Source organism: Malania oleifera, chromosome 13 (assembly GCF_029873635.1).
Source record: "Malania oleifera isolate guangnan ecotype guangnan chromosome 13, ASM2987363v1, whole genome shotgun sequence".
Taxonomy (NCBI): Eukaryota; Viridiplantae; Streptophyta; class Magnoliopsida; order Santalales; family Ximeniaceae; genus Malania; species Malania oleifera.
The window spans coordinates 8,073,592-8,091,944 of record NC_080429.1 but is presented as its reverse complement, the minus strand read 5'-3'; the positions used below and the strand labels follow the sequence as shown (position 1 = coordinate 8,091,944).

Here is an 18,353-nt window from a genome sequence, read left to right as displayed (position 1 = left end):
CATAATTGTTGACAAATTATTTGACCATATTAATTAATTGTTGACAAATTATTTGGGAAACTTATTCTAAATGGCATTGGCACTTTCAGTACATTAGACACTGTGGTGGTACCCATATCCATATGGATGTGAAGGGCAAAAATATTATATACTCTATATCATCACCCTTATAAAGAAATGGATGAAAAGATTTTATTTTTAAAATAATTAATATTATGAAGATAAAAAATAACTTAATTGCATATAACCATGAAATTTTTAATTTTTAATTTTTATATTTTTTATTTATTATAAAAAAATAGAATAAACTGTTAGTTTCACGGTCTTTGCATGCACTTATCAGATCCGAGAATATGAGAGTTGTTCTTAAGGTGTAGATCCAGATTCTCGAAACACCTCAGATTAGTTAGATTCTCACAAATGAGATATTGCATGCATTAATCATGGTAGGGAAAATCGCTCAATGCTCACAAGACAAATAAATAAATAATAAGAGTTCATCATCAATCATTAGCACTCGATTCTTTGATCTTTTAAATTAGACCACCTCAGAATCAATCATATTTTCTCACTTATTTGTACATTTGATCAAATATAGAATCATTTATTTTGACCAAAATGGATATTAATATTCTTTTTCTCAAGCGGAGCAAGTGCCAATATGACATTAGTTTTGATTTAACTAATACTCTAATACATTAAAATAGTGTTTGAAAGTATGAATTTTTAATCGTTAATTTAGATTTAGATAAATTTTAATGTAATTTTATACTACATCTCATCCAAGTTCAATACAATTCCAACTCCGAGGTCTCTTCAAATATGAGGTAAGTATGCCTAATATTTTTTCATTGTAGAATATCATCAAATATAGATTTTTCAAAATAGATAATAGTATATTGCACGTATTGAATGTATACCTAATAACAAATTTTGTTATCATATAATCACTTTCTTAAAAATGATCATTGGATTTGAAAGAACAACTATTTAATTACAAGGAAGATCCACCTATATAAAATTTCAAGAGTTTCAATGATCAAACTATTTACGTATTAGCAGACTAAAAGTTTTATGTATGGCCACTGAAAAAAAAATATTTTTCAGCCTTTGACTTTGTTTCAGCTCGAGGCCTTGACTTGACTTGACTTGACTTGACTTTCAAGTTGTCACAACAAAAAATAATAAATCATGTTGATTAAAAGTAATTGAGTGGTGTGAAAAGGACCTTTAAACTAATGAAAAGAATTTTTTGATATATATTTTTTAAAAATGTTTGGGCATGTTTGACCTCTTCTTTTTGTCTTAACTTTTTCTTTTTAAAAGTAAAATTTAAATCACGTGTATTTGGTAAATAGTTTTTTTAACTTTTAAAAGTCTACTTTTAGTTTTTTTTTATTGATATATCCCAAAAATACCCTCATTAAACAGGGGGACCGGCTTCCATTCTCCCATTAAAATGTCTTCCATAACCAACGGGAAGATTAAAGCACCAACATTGATGAGAGAGGCAGTTACAAAAGCATATTCCAAAACCCCCAAATCAGTGTGCATAAAGTCTAAGTAACTCTCGCAAGCGCAATAATGCGCTCATAAATGTCAAGTTAGTGAATGGTCAACCTCCACCACTATAAAAAGAGGGATGTGGGGAAGAGGTAAGACATCTCATTCATACCAATTTTTTTACTATTGCAATTAGCCTCTCAACAAAATTCCTTATTTAGGCATCGGAGTGATCTCTCAGAGTACACATCGAGTCCTCTGAGCCATTCATACCTTTTCTTTTTCATGTGGTCATAATCGAGGAACGTGTCCAAAGACCATTCAATTTCATTCATCAACATTTATGAATTTGAAAGTTAACTTTTTCTTAAAAAAATTATTCAATTCTATTATTGTCCTTATTTTTAAAAAAAAAATATTGCAAAATTATTAATTCATTAATTATATTTTTTAAAATACATATCTATTTTAATCATTTTAAATACTTTTAGACACCATAAAACTTTTTTATCACACTCAAAGTTAACATTTTTATTTCTAACAACTTCTTTTTAATATCAAAAACCTTTTTTTTTCATAGGCTCCTTCTTAAAAGGACCTTTAAAAAAGTCACAAGGTTCTCTTGTAAAATAGGAGTAGTTAGAAAGAAAAAAAAAATGACTTTAAGTGTTTGGTAAAAAGTTATAAAATATCTAAAAGTATATAAAATGAGTAGAATAAATATTTATTTTTAGGAAATATAATTAATGTTTTGATAATTTTATAATGTTTGAAAAAAAAAATCAAGGATAATAATGGAATTGAATTTATTAGAGAAAAAGTTACCTTTTAGCTTTTAAAAGTTTCAATTATGAAACTTTTAAAAGCTCATAAAAAAAAATAGTTAAAAGTTGTCGTTTAAAAGTTGGAAAAGTTATTTACCAAATACGAGTAACTCAGTTTTTATTTTTAGGAAGGACCAAATTCACCCTAAACCTCAAATAATGTTACACTATATGCGGTAACATGATCTCGAGATTTAAATTTAAATTTATGTAAATTAAAAAATTATATCATGTTTTACTATCTTTTATCAAAATTTAAAGTCTGAATTTTATACTCTCAAATATAAAGTATATTTCTTTTTAAAATCTTGAGGGATTTATGGTGTAATTATGCACAACTTATGGATCTTAGAGTAATTGGCACTATATAATTTTATTGGCACTTCTACTCAATGAGGTGTGTGGAGTAGTGATATTCTTACCTTCTAATCATGAAAAGTTTTGTGAAATAACTAATTTTCTGAGCATTTTATTTACAATTTAATGAATTAAATTAATTTATTTTTCTAAGCAAAAATGTGAAGAATGGTGTATAAAAGATCTATTTTTTTAATTTTATTTATTAAAAACACAAATATGATTGTCATATGTTGGTAATACTAACTAATTTTTATATTTTTATTAATTAAATTTCTTAATATTTCAAAGATGTCCTATTAGGGTCAAATTCTTGATTCAAAATTGAAATTTTAAAAATAAATGTATGTATGTATATACATGTGTATGCATTATTCTTGTTATTATATAGGAAATTAAAAAAAAAATTGTTCACTAAAAGAGATTATATAACAAAATGTATGGATAATCAATGTATAGTTTTACCAAATACATATTGGCTTTACAAAAATAGAAATACATTTAAAAAGGGGTCAACTTTGACTTTTTAAAATCTCTTTTTTTTTTTTGGAATCTTTCCATAATTAAAATTTGGGGCTCTAAAAAGACTTAAGTTGGTTTTTCAAAAAAATCATTTTCTTATATAGATGTCTTTGATTTAAACAAAAACAAACAAACAAAATTGCCCATACATTATTTATGTTTCATAAAATAACTTACCTATTTCAAACATTTCAACTAAAACTTACTTTAATTATATATATATATATATATATATATATATATATAGTTTTGTCCAAAAATTCACTCAAATTAAAATCTAAGTCTTGAGATCTATACTTTCAATAAAAGGTCAAATAGTTTTCTCTTCAACAAACTCCCTTTCATTAGTATCCTAAACAATATTTGCAATAATTAACATTAGTTAGTGATATGCCCAAAATAAATCAGCCAATAAGAACGAGTCAACACCTAACCCTCACCCCCCAAGTCAAACCTTCTGGCGAGAGCAATCAACTCCAAGCCAATAAAGAGGAGGAGAGATCCACGCAAGTGGGCTTAAATAGTCGGAGTGATGTGCGCAGACACTTTATGACTCAAGAGCGATTCACGCCCCCGTGCAATAAAGACGAATCAACCCAAGGATCAACTCCAGCCCCTATAAGAAGGGATGCAGGGAAGAAGCCAAGGTAAGTCATTCGACACCCATTCTTATTGTTTCATTCAGCCTCTCTAGAGCATTCCCCTTAGGCATCAGAATGATCCTCCGAAGTACACCCCAGGTCCTCCAAGCCTTTTTACTTTCATCCTTTTCAGGTCCTCGGAGATCTAGGAGCAGTCTCATTGGTCATCATCGATTTTATTCTGCAACAGTTGGCACCGTCTGTGGGAACTACTTCAAAGAGGCACTCATCTTGCTCTCAACCTCTGACGTTCAAAAAATTCCAACCACACACGGCTTTAACTCTGGCTCCGCTGGAAAAGAGTCTCCCCAGTCCATCCACTCCACACCCGCACAACCTTCAAGAGTCACCAAAGAAGAGTTCCTTGCCTTCTAGAAGAAAATAGAGGATATGTTCAACCTACTCTTACAGCAAAAGAGTCAAGAATGGCATGTCCCCCATCAACAACAGGTGAGTCCCAATCCACCCAAGAAAGCAGATAAACCTAAGGAGAGTGAGGATAAAACCTTCCCTCCCAAGAAGGTAGAAGACACGAATAGCGTAGATATCAACCAATAAAGGTCCTCGGAGCTGGAGGAAAGGATCAAGAAAATTGACTAAATAGAAAAAATGATGAAAGAAGGCAAGACCAACCTCTTCTATGGGGAAGCGTCTCTGAAGTCCTCGGAGCCGCCATTCATTAGAGAAGTGATGGAGGTTCCATTGCCGAGCAAATTCAAAATGCCCACTTTTGAGAGGTACGAAGTTCTATCCGATCCAATTGACCACTTAGATACCTTCAGGGTGTTGATGCAGTTGTAAGGCGCTCCTAGTGCCATTATGTGTCGAGCTTTTGCCACAACCCTTAAAGGTAGTACCAAAGATTGGTACCGGACCCTGCGACCTGGATCGATTGGCTCCTTCTTAGAGATGGAGCATCTGTTCATTGGCCGTTTCCTCAGCAGTCGGAGGATCGTCAAAACAACAGCCCACCTAATAAGCATTGTCCAGGGAGAGAAGGAGACACTAAAGAAATTCATGCATCACTTCAACACTGCAACCCTAGAGATCCACAACCTAGACATGGGGGTGGCTTTGGCAGCTCTGACCACGGCCCTTCAGCCCGGAAGCTTCCTGTACTCTTTAGGAAAGAGTACATCAACCTAGAAGAAATGATGGACACCAGGGGAAATCGCATCGAGCTGAAAAGGAAAGGTAATAGTCGGGAGATAGGAGAATCCTCTAGATCCACGAGGAGACAGGAGACTAGTACGCTGCTCACCAGCCTTAGGATGAGAGGGCAGCCCAGTAAGTTCTCCACCTAAACACCCCTAAATGTGTTGCGTTCTAAAGTATTGATGCAAATAAGGAAGAATCACTATGTCTCGTGGCCCAAACCTATGCGAACCCCTTTACATAAACGAAACATATCCAAGTTTTGTCAATTCCACAGGGATCACGGGCACAACACAGAGGAATGTATTCAACTAAAGAATGAGATTGAAGCCTTGATAAAAAAGGGGATACCTATCATGTAACGTCCCTCAATAAAATATAACATAACAAATAAAAATGGTCAACCCGAACCAGTGGGTAACGGGGACACCTGTCAATCATAGCGGAAGCCTAAGCAGCAGTAAAATAAAATCTCAATCATACAACCATGAAACATAATACCAGAGTTATTTACATTCCCAAAATACTGTATTTATTTACAATCTTTCAAAAAGTCAAAAATGACGCTAGGACCATACAACAAAAATCTCCTAGTCCTAGTTCGATGCTTATCCTTCTAGTAGGGAAGCACCAATCACTCAACGGCGGCCCTGACCCGCCGGTCTCTCTAGGTTTCCTGAAAAGTTAATTAATGTTGGGGGTAAGACACTTCTCAGTAAGGGAAAATAAACTAAATACAGTTGTGTGGCAACATGAACATTTAAAGTGCTTATACATATACAGTACATTTCATAACTCTAGAAATAATCATAATATTACAGAACATTTAAAGTGCTTATCTGTTGTAACTGTAGTACTGAAAATATACCCAGGATGAATAGCTAACTAATGTCATTTATTACCCCCCATGACGGGTTGTGCAGCCCGAAGGCGGGACCCGACAATGGCTAGCCGACCACTGCCGAATCAAATATGTCTGTAAGTTCGATGGGCCAGCCACACCCTGGTCCGGACTGCCAGGTGGACGTCCACACTCTACTGAAAGCCACATCGACTATCCATCTCTCATCCCCTCGTGGGACGGTTAGCACTAATCTGAAGTAGGTATCTGATCTACACATATAGCTACGGTACCGAGCCCTGAACTGAACTAAACTAACATCCTGACTGTAATAACATATAATACATGAACATACATAATATCATCATGGCCTCGTGCCGAAAACATAGATACGGCCTCGTGCCAAAATCATACATATGGCCTCGTGCCAAAATCATAATAAATACGGCCTCGTGCCAATAACATACATGTGGCCTCGCGCCAAAATCGTTTCAGGTATTTATATTCTGAAAGCAGCTCATTTATCATATATTCATCAAACTCAGTATAGCATAATTCGTCTTTTCAAAATACCTGAAAATATGTTTTGCTCGTAAAATCATTCATATCATGATTCACTTCACATAAAAATAATGTTCATGCCACACATGTGCTGTTAAGTCTTACTTCATATTTTAAAATCATCATTTCTAGCATCTTATACATACATATACATTTTCATCACAATAGTAGTATTTTCCAATCATACATTTCATATGTAATATACAAAGATAGCATAGGCTTTTTTGAAAATAAATGTGCTCATAATTAATAATAATATGCATGGAAAATTATTGCTTTAGTTTATTCCCTTACCTGACTACTGAGAAAGCCCCCAAAATATCCTAGGCTAACCCCCGTATGACTTCCTGATCAATACACTGAAACTCAAAACTCCCAGTATTATACATCAGTATTTTCATGCGTACGTCAATTTCTATAACTACCATAAAGTCTAATTTGGCTTAAAAAGTCTTACCTCAACTCTGAGATGATTTCCAACTTCGTTTCCCCAACGATCCGCTCCGACAAACTTGTAGGGAACTTCGCCAAGAGCGTCGTGGTAGCCTCAGATCTTCGATCCAACATAAAACTAGCCTAAAATCGAAGAGAAAGAGTGAGAGGGCCAAAGAGGAAAGAGAGAATGAGAGAGAGGAAGCTTCAAATGAAATAAAAATTGGATTTTTCATATATATAGACAGCGGAATTCGTCGACGAGCCCGATCTTCGTCGACGAGTTCTTCATAAATTTCGTCGACGAGACCTTGTATTCGTCGACAAAATTCAGGCTGACTCCGAACCCCTCTCAACATTTTCTCATCGACGAAACCCTATGTTCGTCGACGAAATTCCTTGTGTTTCGTCGACGAATTCAGGCAATCTCTTAAAAATTATTTTATTCCCCAAATGCAATGTCGTCGACGAAGTCTATGGCCTCCTTCTGTTTTTGTCTCTATTTCCCTCTCTCTTTATTACTCAATTTCCAATTTAAATTCTGGTCGTTACATATCAAGGTTTATAAAGAAAGAAGATCCACAAAGGGAACCTCGCGAGCAGAGGAGACCCAACAGGAACGAGAATAGCTTTTATGGAACTGTCCTTCGATCGTGACCATCTGAAAGGAATCAAATAATAACAGTTTGAAGGATTCGGGGTGTACTCTAGGATAACACTTTGATGCCTAAGTTAGGAAATGAGAGGTTCAGATTGCAACAGTAAATGAAGAGTGAGTGAAAATGAGATGCTTACTTCCTTCTAGGATCCTTTTTTATCGTGGTGGAGGCAAACCCTCCTTCAATTTGACATTTATGAGTATGTCATTATGCTTAGGGAGTTATAGGTAATTTAAGGGAGGTTATGTAAGTCATCAATAGCAATTCTCTTGTAACCATACCATTAAACTTAGGGGGGTTATAGGTAACTTAAGGAAGGTTACGTGAGACATCAAATGTTGGTCTTATAACTGTTCAACCCTATGAGTATTCCTATTAATTTTGGGTGTATTTGTACTCATGGAACATATACCTATTAACAAATTTTTTTATCATATAATCACTTACTTTAAAATGACCATGGGATTTGAAAGAACAACTGTTTAATTACAATAAACCATCTATCTATATAAAATGTCAAGAATTTCAATGATCAAATTGTTTAAGTATTAGTGGATTAAAAGTTTTATAAATGGCCCTGGATTTCTTTTTCTTTTTCTTTTTCTCTTTTTTTGGTTTCAGCCTTTGACTTTTAGCAGTAAGTTTTAGCTCGAGAGTTATGTGTTTTGTATAATGTTCCTCCAATTCGCTACCTTTCTGTTTTTAACTTGTCTACATTTATACCCTATCCATCCAAGTTTTTATTTTTTATTTTTTTCCTTCCCCCTAAATCCTCATTTCTTGCTCCCTAGAAACTAAGCATGTAAATCCTACATGCCAACTGCACTTCTGCATGCCTACGCACTTTTTTTTTTTAATATATTTAGTTGTGTGAGAGACGATAAAAAAAGGAATGGACTAAAGAGTAATTTTCTTTTTATGAAACGTGAATACTCCCTTTATACTCTCTTTTTAATTTTAATTGCGTGACAACAGATAGAAATTTTATTCATACATAACCGATAACGACTTCATTCGCCTTTTATACAATTTTCTGTGATTTTCGATTATATTTTTAACTCATTATCGCTTTAAAATAGCAAACTTAGAAATGTGACAATCAATCTAATGTGTAGGAAAATTTTCAAGTTATTTAATTGATTATGGAGAACACATTCAACTCTAAAGTTTCAAACTTCAGTACTTAAATTCTATGTCAAAGACATAGCATTTTTGTAGATTTACCATGTTTTTGTAGCAATAAAGACCATTAATTACATTTGAATCCATGTTATGTTGTGAAGTTTGCAGTGGCAATGGAAAAAAAAACAAACAAACAAACAAATCCATTGCAAAAGCTTAACATTTTAATATTTAAACTTGAATATGTTTCACCTTATTATTAAATTTTCTACTTTCTTAATAGAATTATATTTGTGGAGATTGTTTTTTTGGTTGCTTAGAAGGCTACATTATAATATTAGTCCTTAGGAGGCCATATTATAATTTTAGAAAATGCTTACAATCATGGGCATATTATATCTAACAGCATCAAAGAGGGAAACAATATTTGCCTTCAAAGTTTCTTGCTCATTTTTTTTGCACTTGAGATTTTTCTAGTACATTGATCAACGCCAACTTGCTCAAAAAATTTTTTGGAATATTAGAAGTTTCTTATTCTGCGGACTCAGTTAGCCCACTCCCACACTGCCTCTGCTTTATTTTACTACACAAGTCTTCAACTGAACTTTGTCAATGGGAAGCTGATCAGCAGGGTAAGCACAGGACCCCCCCGGCCCAAGATTCTTGCCCTCCAGCAAAGTGCAGGGCTGTGGTGTCACACTGCTCGACACCCCTGCGACATCTGTGCAATTCCACTGCACCTTCTTGGGTTTCTCTGCCAACTCAAATTTCAAATTCGAAAGGCAAATTCCTGTAAAAGGGTCGCCTTTGATCCCGCCCAGCTGCCCAGACATGGTCACATTCTGTGCTACAATGTCCCTAATGTTTATATTCTTAACCACAGGCAATGCGTTTGGGTTAAACCCATTATCTGGGTGCTGCCCATATGTTCCTGCAAACCATAACACATACCTATACATTGTGTGCACATTCATCCCTTTCAAGTAGATGTCTTGCACAAACCCTCCTCTCCCAGGGGCTGTCTTGATCCTCAGACCCGACTCCGAGTTGATGGCAGTGATGTCCTCGGCCCGGACATCGCTGATCCCACCCGACATTTCACTACCAAGGGCGATCACTGCACTATCGGGAGAAATGCAGGTCAGCCTTCTGATGATGAGGTGCTGTGCGGGCTTCCCAAACTTGATCCCATACTGGTCCCAACCACTCTTCACTGATACACAATCATCCCCAGAGACCACATAGCAGTCTTCAATTTTAACATTTGTGGATGAATCTGAGAAGCCAAACAAGAAAACACACTCAGAATGTTAAACCATTTGATCTTAATTGTGGCCTAAATCTACTTGCCCACATGTTTTTGTGTAGCTTCTGTTTCTGGGCCTTGTTTAATCTGAGAAAATATGCAAACCTGGGTCTATCCCATCTGTGTTGGGAGAATCAGTAGGTGCTAGGACAGTGAGCCCTTTGATTATCACATTGCTGCACATTGGACGAAATGGATTAATGAGAAAAAATGAATCTGTGGTCAGAGTAGCATAAAAAATGAACTGAAACATAGTTGAGATTGAAGATTAATGATGAAATTAACCTGCAGTAGGTGGGATGGACATTCCATGAAGGGGAGTTCAATAGAGTGATGTTAGAAATTTGGACTTGGTCAGAGTACAAGATCTCAATGAGGTATGGCCTGGTGATCTTGAGCTCGTCCGACCGAAACTTTTTCCACCACAAGGCACCTTGCCCATCAATTGTGCCATTTGCACCTATTGATCCAACCATTGTGCTATTTAGATAAACTTTACTGGCATACTTGACACAAATGCAGCTTAATCACATAAAATTATGAGCTTGAATTGGAATTTTACCAGTGATGACAACATCGGTGAGGTTTGTTCCAGAAATGAAACTGCCAAACCTTGGGCCAGGGGCATCTCTCCCCCTCCCATAAGAAGGCAATGGAGCAACAATGGGCCATGTCGATTCGTCCTGTGCATTGATAATGAAGTACATGACTTATTTTGATGTTTGGCTAGAGAGAAAATGAGAAAATAGAAAACAAACTTAATCAAAAGAACCATGATTCTAGTTTACAAATTCAAAACTTGATTCGGCATTCAGCAATTAGTGCTTAATATTATCGAACTCCCATTTATTACCTTGTTTCCCCCTTCTCTCAACCTTTTTTCTCCTCTCTTGGTTCAAACAAAATGCCTTTGGGAGATAGAGGTGCAGCAATAAAATGGTCTCAGAATAAGTTAGATGATACCTGAGATGCAAGAAGAACGGCGTCCTTTTGGAGAAACAAGGTGAAGTGACTAGTCAAATTGAAGCTACCGGTGAGCCATCTCCCTGGTGGGACGATTAGCTGCGCTCCGCCGTCTAGTGCAAGTTTGCTGAGTTGGGCAATTGCAGATTGAAAGGCATTAGTGTTCAAAGTCTTTCCATCTCCTTTTGCTCCAAAATCTGTCAATAATGCACTGTGTTTTCGACAGTTTATTGCAGAATACTGCAACAAATTTGATTCACCCACTGCTCTGCATTCCACCAAATTCAAGCTCAACAATTCAACTATCAAAATGCTTGAGATTATCGCAGCCACCTAAACTTCCCCAAAAAAAAAAAAACATTAAGAAAACAGTTAAAAGAAAAATGCACTTTCATGAAAAAGGAAAAAAGAAATTATTTGATGATAGAACATGAAGAAGATAACAGCAATTACAATATTGGAACTAATGGATTTGGTAGAGTGGTCCATTGTGTGGGATTTGATTTGTGATATTAATTTGTAGATATATTTATAGGGAAAGAATTTTCCCATTTTTGGAAGATTATTGAGTATTTATGGTAATTTTAAGTTTTTTTTGTTAGGCAACGCCCTCCATTTAATTTAATATAAGTATTAAATAGTGTTCATTGGATTGGGTTGGTCTCTTTTAGTGAAAAAAATATTATATTTGTACTTCTTATTTTAATTGATCTTTAAAAAGTATATCTGAGTTGATGTAAATTAAATAATTCAATTCTAAAAATGGAAATTGAAGTTTGAAGTTGACTGGTTAATTTTGATTTTCAACTTCGGTTTTAAAAATTTTATTTCAATTTGTTCCCATTTTTGGAAGATTATTGAGTATTTATGGTAATTTTAAGTTTTTATCCAAAAATTCACACACATTAAAATAGAAGGTCCAATAGTTTTCTCTTCAACAAACTCCTCCACAATTTATGTTTAAACTAACGAAAGCCAATTATGATGCTTAACGCCCTGATAGGTGTATGAAATATGCATCGAGGGGTCCGAATGGCTCGTTGGTGATTGGAGTTCCTATGTAATAATAATAATAATAATAATAGTAATAATAATAATTTTTATTATCATATAATCTCTATCTTACATAATTGCATGGGATTTAAAAAAACCACAGACATGGAACCGTCTTTGCATATAAGATTCGTAACTTGCTAATCATAAAATGGCAAGGTCAGACCAATGAGAGATGTGCTTTAATGTTGGTCAAATACACTTTAATGAATATAGAGTCAAAACATTAATGGGACACCTAATACTAATAATTAGTGAGTTACGAGCTTTACATAAAGATGCTTCCTTTTAAAAGATTTCACTATTTTAAATTTTATTCAAGTGCCATATTTTTAAAAGGAAGGTTCTATTTACACTTCAAAAATTATGAGCAAAACTATTTTTTTTCAAATAATAAAATGGTAAATTTACCCCTCTATGTTTTTCCTTTCACTGAAATTTTGACCTCCACTGAAATTTTAAAAATATCACAAATCTCTCCTCGAGAGACTTATCTTTTTACAAAATACGAAAAGAAATTTTTGTCTTTTTGGTAAAACTCATGAAAGGTTCTTGAATTCTTGAAACCTCACTAGAGGTCATCAGAATTTTCAAAACTTTAGGAAAAATCATTGTCTTTTTGTCAAATCTTAAAGGAGGTTAATATTTTTTTTCAAAATAAAAAAAAAATAAGTTTATCATTTAAAAGGAAAAAAAAAAAAAAAAAGTAAAGCAAGAGGGCCAATAACACCTCTCTTCCAAAATACATTTCATTATCTGTACCCCTTTATTCATCCACTTAAATTGACACAACATCAATAATTATATGCTATTTTCATAAATGACTTTGATTATACTCATTTATGTGGATTTTGTGAACTATCAATTGACTCTACTAATTAGGTAAAAGGTGTTAAATGCTTTGCCATATTTCAATATTTTCTAAAATTAAATGCATTAAATACCTCTTGGCCATGTCTGCAAAGCCTTCTTGGCACTTTATTTTTATTTTTTTAATATATTAAATAATAATTTTACCTCTCAACTTTTATTTGAAGCAAAATTTTCATTTTATTTAAGAAGAAAAAAGGAGATGGAATACTAATTGTGTCTGGCATAAATAAATCAATCGATTATTGGAGACTTATTGTAAAAATAAAAAATAAAAATCACCATTTATAAACTTCCATTTAGAATCGAGAAAGGGGGTTTGGATTTTTCTTTTTTGCTAAACTTTTCATTTTTTCAAAGTAAAGTAAAAAAAAAGTTAAATAACTTTTTTAACTATTACTTTTATTTTATGGGTGTTCTTAACTTTTTAAAATATTTATCCGTGCACTATTTTAAGGCTACACAAAACAACATATATCTTTTCTTATGTTAAACATTAAATTAACATGCTATATTTTAGTCGAGCACTCATGATTAGTTTTTTTTTTTTTTCAATAATTCATTTTTCAGTAGAGGACTGAATAATGTTTACAATAATCTAAATCAGCTTATTTTCAAAAATTATTTTTGTCAATGATAAGGGCCAAACAGAGCGTTAATTAGATATTTAAACATCACTTTAATTTTTATTAACAAGCTAGACCCCTTGGATCTTATTGTTGCAATTAATTGCTTTACTTTTTATCATCAAGAAAAAATTAATTAATCTTGTAAATTAATATAGATGATTAAATATAATAAATGTCATTATGCTTGAGGAATGACAAGTGCTCAATGCTGAGAGAATCTTATCCCATTTAGTTGAGGCTTCTAAAAATTTTTTAGTAAAACTGAAAACAAGAGACTCTATTTCCTTCTTTCTTTCTTTTTTTTTTTTTTAAAAAAAAAAATTAGTCTTCTAGTTTTATATTGTATAAAAACAAATTTAGAAACATCATTTTAATATTTTTTAAATTGTGTTAGGGAACATGAATTTCAATATATGGATTTAAATTTGTTTGGGTTTGGAACAAATTTTATACAATTTTATATTAAATTTTATTCAAACTCAAAAAAATAATCAAATCCATGTTTTGAATTTCAAGTTTTTAACTATGAGGTTAATTTTACTATAAAAATATTACAAAAAGAAAAAATAGGATCCATTTTTTTTAATTAAGAAAAGAATTGAAATAGTAAATAATGGTGCATAATACCAGTCAACCATAGACTCCCGATTGTTGGATAAAATAAAATCCTCTACGAAAAGTAGGAATTTAGCTTATTTTGACTAATTTAAGGTAAAAAAGAGGATTGTTAAGAAGAAAGTTTAGCCAAAAGATCTCAATTCGAAACAAATTCATGAAAAGAAATGATCTCTTTAGGATCTACTTCGGACACCCTTAAACTTTATTTGAAACTTACAAAATATTAAAGAAAGCAAACAAAAATTAGAACGAATCAATATTTTTATATTTGATTATCAAGTAAGAAAAAAAAATAAAAACTATACTAAGGTATTTCAAATCAGCAGATAGTGTCACTATATACTCCACTAGTGAGACGGTTGAGACATGTAGTGGGTGGATCTGGCTTCTCCTAGCATCATATCTTCAAATATGATATCAAGAGTGAGATTCACCTACCACAAATCTCACGTTTAGGCTACAAGTGCAGGGACAACATGGAGGGGCTCATCCCCTCTATAATTTGGTTTAAAGATTAAGGTCGTTTTTGCTACCGGGATATCGAAAATTTTATAGAAGTTCTACAAATATAGACACATTGTTAAATCACGTAAATTATTTCATTTTTTTTTTCTAAATTTTTTAGATATATCTTTCTTTTCTTTTCTTTTCTTTTCTTTTCACGGAAAAACATTTAAAAATAATAATAATAATAATAATAATAATAATAATAAGTAACTTTCTTCTTATATTTTTTGGAAACTCCATCTCTCTCTCGACAAGGAATGTATCTCTATGCCGAGCCCCCACAAGATGGCTTATTTTAATTCGTTGTTTGTATAATATTAGGGCATATTACACAATAATACATTTTTAAAAAATTAGTCAAGTTCCTTTGTCTTTTTTTTTTCCTAAAAATCCTCCCTCTAGAGGGAGTGTGAAATTTTATGTGTCCACACAGAGGCGGTGCCAGACAATCCAGTAGGAGCATTAGGAGATCGGATTTTTGTGGATACACTCAAGGAGCCAACTGTTGACTTTTTGAGTCCAATCTCTCTTTTGATGCTAACAAATACAAGTATTTCTTATGTGTGCGTTTAAGTGCTAAAGAGGTATAATTCAGGTCACACATAAGATCAAAAGAACATGGAAGCTAAAACAGGACTTAAAAGCTCAAATCTGGCGTATTCCATGATGTCAAAAAGCAAAGGAGAAGAAGAAGACATTATATTTCTTTTGTAATTGTATTTATTTTAATTATTTGGCATGTAATAATGTATGCATCTTCATTATATGATTATTTACTCATACAAGACCATAGATTGACCATAGGAAGTCATAGGACCATAGAGCGACAGTAGTCGGTCGACCAACGTCATATTTTTGGGGTTAACTCTCAAAGACCATAGATTGACTTTAGGTCCTCAAACATCACATAACAAGGCCCCTACAACTTAGAAATTACAATTATGTAAACAGGGGTGACTTTAAATGTCAATTAGGACTTAAATGCGCACTTTTAGTGTGTTCGATCGACCTAACCCAAACCTACATAGACTATTCGGTCGACCGAACCTCCCAGGGTCAACTGTTGACCATTTGGTCGACCACTTTTAAAATGAACTTACACCGCATGGTCGACCGAATTGGCATGTGGCTGATTCCCAACGCCTTGATCGACTGAACTTCTAATTCAAAAAATGACCTAGTCGACCAAACCTCAAAATTTGGTCAACCGAACATGCCTTAGTCGACCGAACCTCGGAGGGTTCAAAATCGCCTTAATACGGTCGACCAAAACCTTAGTTCAAAAATGTCACGGTCGACTGAACCTCAAATATGGTCAACCAAACCTCTTGAGTTGGAATTTTTTAAAAGCGCTAAAACGTCATTAACTTTTAATTAAACTTTTCCAAAATACCGAGTGTGTCCCCAACAGTCATAATTTTTGAAAAATCTTTAAATACTCTCTCATAACTATAAATTAGCAACTTTGATTAACCCAAATTTTCTATTTAAACCATTATTAATCAAAGTTCCCTTAAAACATTTTTTATTACTAAAATCATTCTTTTCGGGCCAAATTTTTTATACAAATCTCTCCAACCCTCTTTCATGCATTTATTTCAAAATCATTTTTAAGGAGAATATTTTATTTAGGGCATTTTATTTGCTTTTACTCTCACATAGTTTTTATCTTTGAAAAACATTTTTGAGAGTATTTGCTTAGGTTTTCTCTTGGTTATTTCTTTGATAAATATTTTTGGGAGAAAATTATTTACAGCACAAATATTTTCCTGAGCTTAAATTCCTAGATTCTCCAAATATTTTTTATTTGCAAAAATATTTATAGGAGAACAATAATATTCATTTTTCGTATATATTTTTTTTGTGCAAAATTATTTAAGTAAGCACCCTTTACTCTACTGAGCTTAACTCATTTCATATTAAAGTGCATATTTTATAAGCTTAAACGTTGCACATCTCTACTTGTATTTAGAAACATTTTAATATGTACAAAAATATTTTTCATGTATCGGTTGGGTTCAGCCCGAAATTGAATTGGAGAGTCTCAGCCTCGTAAGTGAGACCGGTTCGTTTCAGCCCAAAAATTGAACTAAGGAATCTTAGCCCCGTAAGTGAGACGGGTTCGGTTCAGCCTAGAAATTGAACTGGGATTTTCCTCGCCCCGTAAGGAGAGGATGTAAACAACTTCTGCTCTGCCCATTTAAGTGACTAGGGATAGTGTAATCTTTGGGGGTATGCTCAAGGCGAGGACGTAGACTGGTTAGGTCGAACCTCGAAAACAAATTTGTGTGCCACTCTCTCTCTATCTCGTTTAAATTCGCGCACTTTAATTTCTACATGTGTATGCTTTCATTTGTCGTTATAATTATTTGCATGCACACCTTTATTTTATATGAGATATGTTTCACGTGTTTGTTTGCTTTTATTGTTTTATTAATCTCACGGCGATTATGTGAAGAAGGTGTTGGATAGGTTTAGCATGACTAATGCAAAATTGGTATGTACACCTCTAGCAAGTCATGTTAAATTGTCTGCTACATATTGCCCATGTATGGATGATGATATCCAAGACATGTCAAAGGTTCCCTATGCTATTACCATAGGGAGTTTAATGTATGTCATGGTGTGTACAAGGCTAGACTTAACACATGCAGTTAGTGTGGTGAGTAAGTTTCTCTCTAATCCGGGAAGACAGCATTGAGAAGTTGTCAAATGGATATTCAGATACTTATGGGGTATATTGGGTTATGACATCATGTTCAGCAAGCAACAGGATAGTCCATCAATTATGGGGTTTGTAGATCTTGATTATGCAGAAGATATGGATGAAAGAAGTCTACAATGGGTTATGTCTTTATCCCTGTAGGAGGACTTATATGTTGGAGATCCATGGTACAATCTCTGGTGGCATTGTTCACAACTGAAGTTGAATATATGGTAGTTGCCAAAACTGCAAAGGAAGCCTTATGGCTTACCGATTTAGTTAAAGAGGTGGGCATACAACAAGATAGGGTTATGTTGCATTGTGACAATCAGAGTGCTATTTACTTAGTGAAGAATCAAGTGTACCATGCTAGAACCAAATATATTGATGTGAAGTTTCGTAGGGTTCGGGAGTTGATTACTTCAGGCGAACTTGTATTAGAAAAGGTTCATACGTCTAAAAACGCAGCGGATATTTTGACAAAACCGGTCACTACTAAAAAGTTCAAGCATTACTTGAACTTACTTCAGGTTCTCCTATGGGGCATATAATTACCAAACTGGAGATTGTTGTATTTGTGTGGCCTTTATACTTAGTGGAGTTCATAAACAAATGAAGAAAAACATATGAATGAAGTCTTTGTACTGTGCAGCAGGGAAATCATAGACGAGTGGGCCTTATTCGTCGACGAGTGGAGATACCGAGAGCCAGAAAAGTTCAGACATCTGAGATACTAAGAGCAGAAATATTCATAAATTTAGCACTCGTCAATGAAAAGGGTTTATTCATCGACAAGTGTGGTCCACTCGTCGACAAATGGTGCCTTCTCATCGACGAGTGTTCTTGGGGCTACAAAAAAGAATTCAAATTTTGAATGTGAATGTTGGGACGATTGGGTATTTGGAGGGAAGCCTCCGAGGGGTTGTTAAATATGTCATTGTGGACATATTGTGACGCAGAAGATCACTGTAAACCATTTGTATTGTGCACTTTCATTTTACATAGTAAAACCTTTGCCGAATTGCTCCTGTGGATGTAGGCATTGCCGAACCACGTATATTTTCGTGTTGATCCTTGTTATTTACA

The 18,353-nt window shown here is 33.8% G+C and overlaps 1 protein-coding gene across 1 annotated transcript; it reads right to left on the bottom strand.

Annotated features, from left to right (window-relative positions):
* Positions 1-9,043: 9,043 nt before the first annotated feature.
* Positions 9,044-11,429, bottom strand: LOC131146904 (probable polygalacturonase). Its single transcript, XM_058096747.1, has 6 exons — positions 11,340-11,429; positions 10,887-11,219; positions 10,486-10,606; positions 10,209-10,383; positions 10,029-10,099; positions 9,044-9,893 (listed from the first exon to the last, which is right to left on the bottom strand). The coding sequence occupies exons 1-6, from the start codon at positions 11,373-11,375 to the stop codon at positions 9,193-9,195; spliced, it is 1,437 nt and encodes a 478-aa protein (XP_057952730.1). The 5' UTR covers positions 11,376-11,429; the 3' UTR covers positions 9,044-9,192.
* Between the last annotated feature and the right edge of the window lie 6,924 nt (positions 11,430-18,353).

Bases quoted from the DNA above. Each gene is read 5' to 3' on its own strand.
- LOC131146904 (XM_058096747.1), bottom strand. From the start codon at position 11,375: ATGGACCACTCTACCAAATCCATTAGTTCCAATATT. The intron at 11,220-11,339 runs GTAATTGCTGTT...GGGGAAGTTTAG, and splicing joins AATCCATTAGTTCCAATATT to GTGGCTGCGATAATCTCAAG. The intron at 9,894-10,028 runs GTTTGCATATTT...TTGGCTTCTCAG, and splicing joins CACAGATGGGATAGACCCAG to ATTCATCCACAAATGTTAAA.